This window comes from Henckelia pumila, chromosome 1 (assembly GCF_033568475.1).
Source record: "Henckelia pumila isolate YLH828 chromosome 1, ASM3356847v2, whole genome shotgun sequence".
NCBI classification, from domain to species: domain Eukaryota; kingdom Viridiplantae; phylum Streptophyta; class Magnoliopsida; order Lamiales; family Gesneriaceae; genus Henckelia; species Henckelia pumila.
The window spans coordinates 66,393,122-66,396,607 of NC_133120.1; the positions used below are offsets into that span (position 1 = coordinate 66,393,122).

The 3,486-nt window shown below is 39.2% G+C and overlaps 1 protein-coding gene across 1 annotated transcript; it reads left to right on the forward strand.

The window, feature by feature from the left end:
* Window positions 1-1,236: 1,236 nt before the first annotated feature.
* On the forward strand, window positions 1,237-2,169 carry LOC140864061 (uncharacterized). The gene has a single exon (XM_073267966.1). It carries the CDS (start codon window positions 1,237-1,239, stop codon window positions 2,167-2,169), a length of 933 nt encoding a protein of 310 aa, XP_073124067.1.
* Window positions 2,170-3,486: the final 1,317 nt, after the last annotated feature.

Consider the following 3,486-nt stretch of genomic DNA (forward strand, 5'->3'; position numbering starts at 1 on the left):
TTTGTTATTATAAGATAATATTTATATAAGTGCATATATACGTTTCTGGGTAGATTCAGATTTGTAAGTAGATTTCAAATCGAAAATTTTTAGAATATTTAAAACTCGAATTTTGTGAAGTACTTCATTTGGATGGATTTTGGTTTTTTAGAGTAATTTGAAATTATATATATTTTGTCCGGGAAAACAAAAATATTTGTTCCAAAAAATAAGCCTAAACATGCATAATCATATGCTACTTCTTTTACAATTTCCAACACAATTATTTCTGGTCGACTAATTTTTTCTTACATTCCTAAAAATACTCTATAATGGTTCTCTTCAATATAAATTAATTCTACTTAAAAGAAAAAGAATAAATAAATTGTTGGAAAAGTTAGTGAATGAATTAGAGGGAAATAAGTTTGTCCAAATTTTTGAAAAATTTGTTGAATTAATTGGAGGGAAAAAAACTTATCCCACATTGAAAGAATTTCAATGTGTTTGTCTACATAAATAACCCAAGTTTGAGTTATGAGATTGGACCCTTAGGGCACCAGATGTTTTGTAAAGGGGCAAGACGCTAATTGATGCAATAAACACGCACGCACGACCGGCCGGCTCGGCGCGACGCGGGGGGTGGGGTCTTATGATATTATTATTATTTTTGGATAAAATTGAGTTAAAATAATATTTATTATTATTTTATTGTGTGCGCTCGAGCTGACAAAAACTACCGCCCGAGCGCAGCCCTCACCTGCAGGACAGAAGTTGGGCCATCGAGCGGTAAATTATTACCGCCCGAGCGCAACTCCCCACATGAGGGACAGAAAGGTTGCCATCCTTAGACCATAAAACATGTTCTTTGGAGTCATAGTATATATATATGACTGTTATAAACGCAGAAGGAACTACTTTTGAATCTGATAACTTGAAACATCAGATTTTATATTCTCTGCAAAGAATTTCTACCCACTCTCTTTCAAAGAAAGTTTTGCTTATTTTAGTTCTCTGAAGTTCGAGATATTTTTTGTGCTGATATATATCGTTCGCAAAGTCGTTGTATTTTAGAGACGATTGCCGCCAATGTTGAGCACTGTTAAATGGGAAATTTCGTCTTGCGGATAGAGAGATTCTCTTGCATCGACTTGTTCATTGTTGCTGCTGCTGCTATTGTTGCTGTTGTATTGTTCAGAATTCGGAGTACATCTTCATAACAATCGCAAGACAAAATTTTGTATTTCTCGGATTCTGAATATGTCTACTGTTTCATTCACTCCGCTTGATTCCGCCCCCGCACATGGAGAAAAGCCGCCAAAATTTTATGGTGCCGACTTCAAACGTTGGCAGCAAAAAATTCTCTTCTATCTGACCACACTAAATCTGTCCAGATTTTTCAAAGAGGATCCCCCTATCGTCGTTGAAGGAGATTCTGACACCGAAAGGAGGACCGTAGTTGATGCATGGAACCACAACGATTTCCTATGCAGAAACTATATTTTTAATGGCCTTGATGACACTCTCTATAGTGTCTACTCCTCTGTCAAGACTGCCAAGGAACTCTGGGATTCATTGGAAAAAAAATACAAAACTGAAGATGCTGGCATAAAGAAGTTTGTGGTTGGAAAGTTTTTGGACTTCAAGATGATAGATTCAAAAACTGTGATGAGTCAAGTGCAAGAGATACAGATTATCTTGCATGACTTATTGGCCGAAGGGATGGAAATCAATGAATCATTCCAAGTCGCGTCTATCATTGAGAAGTTACCTCTGCTGTGGATAGATTTCAAGAACTACCTTAAGCACAAACGTAAGAAGTTAAAATTTGAAGATCTGATAGTGCGACTTTGCATTGAGGAGGATAACAGAAACACCAAGGCCAAGTCACATAAAAAGATGCTGGAAACCGAGGCAAAAGAAAATATGGCGGAATCGAGTATGAATCACAAGAGGAAGCGCCACTATGATGGAAAGCAAAAGGGGAAAGCAAAGAAATTCCAAGGAATTTGCTACAACTGTGGCAAACCGAATCATATGGCAAGGGACTGCTATCTTCCAAAGAAAAACAACAAAAATCAGAAACCAAAGCAAGCAAACATGGTTGAACAAAGGTATGTGCCTTTAGCGATTTCTGATATTGATCTTAGTGCTTTTATCTGTGAGACCAACATGGTGGATGATCCAAGATGATGGTGGATCGATACTGCCTCTTCAAGCCACATTTGTGCCGATAAAGATATGTATTCCACCTACGCCACCGTTGGAGATAGAAAATTGTTCATGGGAAACTCTGCAACTTTGGATGTCATTGGAGTTGGCAATGTAGTGATTAAGATGACGTCGGGCAAGAATATGACGCTAAAAAATGTGCTACATGTGCCAGACATTCGTAAGAATTTAGTTTCGGGCTCTCTTTTGAGCAAGACATGGTTTAGATTGGTGTTTGAGTCTGATAAGTTTGTATTAACAAAGTCTGGTGTATTTTTTGGTAAAGAGTACCAAGATAGTGATCTTTTTAAATTGAATGTAATGAATGTTAACTACCCTGAGGCGAAGAATAAAGTTGTTGGTTCTTCTTACTTGACTGAAAGTTATGATTTATGGCATGAACGATTAGGACATGTTAACTTCAACACGTTGCAAAGACTTGAAAATTTAAATATAATACCTATGTTTAAAAGAAATCCACAACATAAGTGTGAGATTTGTGTTGAAGTGAAAATGGTCAAAGCCCATCTTGTAACGACCCACGTCCTTCCACCGCATCCCTCCCCAGCCTATAGCATGGGCTCGGACCGATGGTTCGACGGGCATCGCACTCATGACCTCCCCACTCCTGGAAATGGTTTTTTGCCCTCCCCAGGAATCATAAAACTTTGTACTTAAGCCTGGAGGTACAAGGTTCGATTCCTGGGGAAAGCAAAAACCCACTGCAGGAGTGGGGAGGTCATGAGTGCGATGCCCGTCGAACCATGTGGTTCGAGCCCATGCTATAGGCTGGGGAGGGATGCGGTGGAAGGACGTGGGTCGTTACATAAAAGGGCGCCCTTTTAATGTAACAACCCATGATTCGGGAATCCCGAAACTGCCGTAATCTACTTTTCAACCATGGAAGAAGGCATCAGTCCTAGCCATTTCCAGCCCCTTTCCACCCACCAAACCTGACCCCAAGGGACCCTTCTAGACCCATGAAACATAGGACAGCAGGCTCGAACTCTCCATGGCCAGAAACATGAATCAAATCAATCCAACAAGTGTAAAAACGTGAGTGCATGCATGAACTTGAGTATTTTAATTTCAATTCACATACACATGCATTATCAGATCATTCATGCATAAAAACTTTGTAATATGATCGAAATGGTGTTCAAGAATGGAATCAAACGTGCCTTGATGAATATTTGCAAGAAACGACGTATAAATCGCGCGTACGACTTTCTGGGACGAACGAATCTCCAAAACAATAGGAAAAATCTTACAAGTCGGCTATGGGGCTGAGTTCTCTGC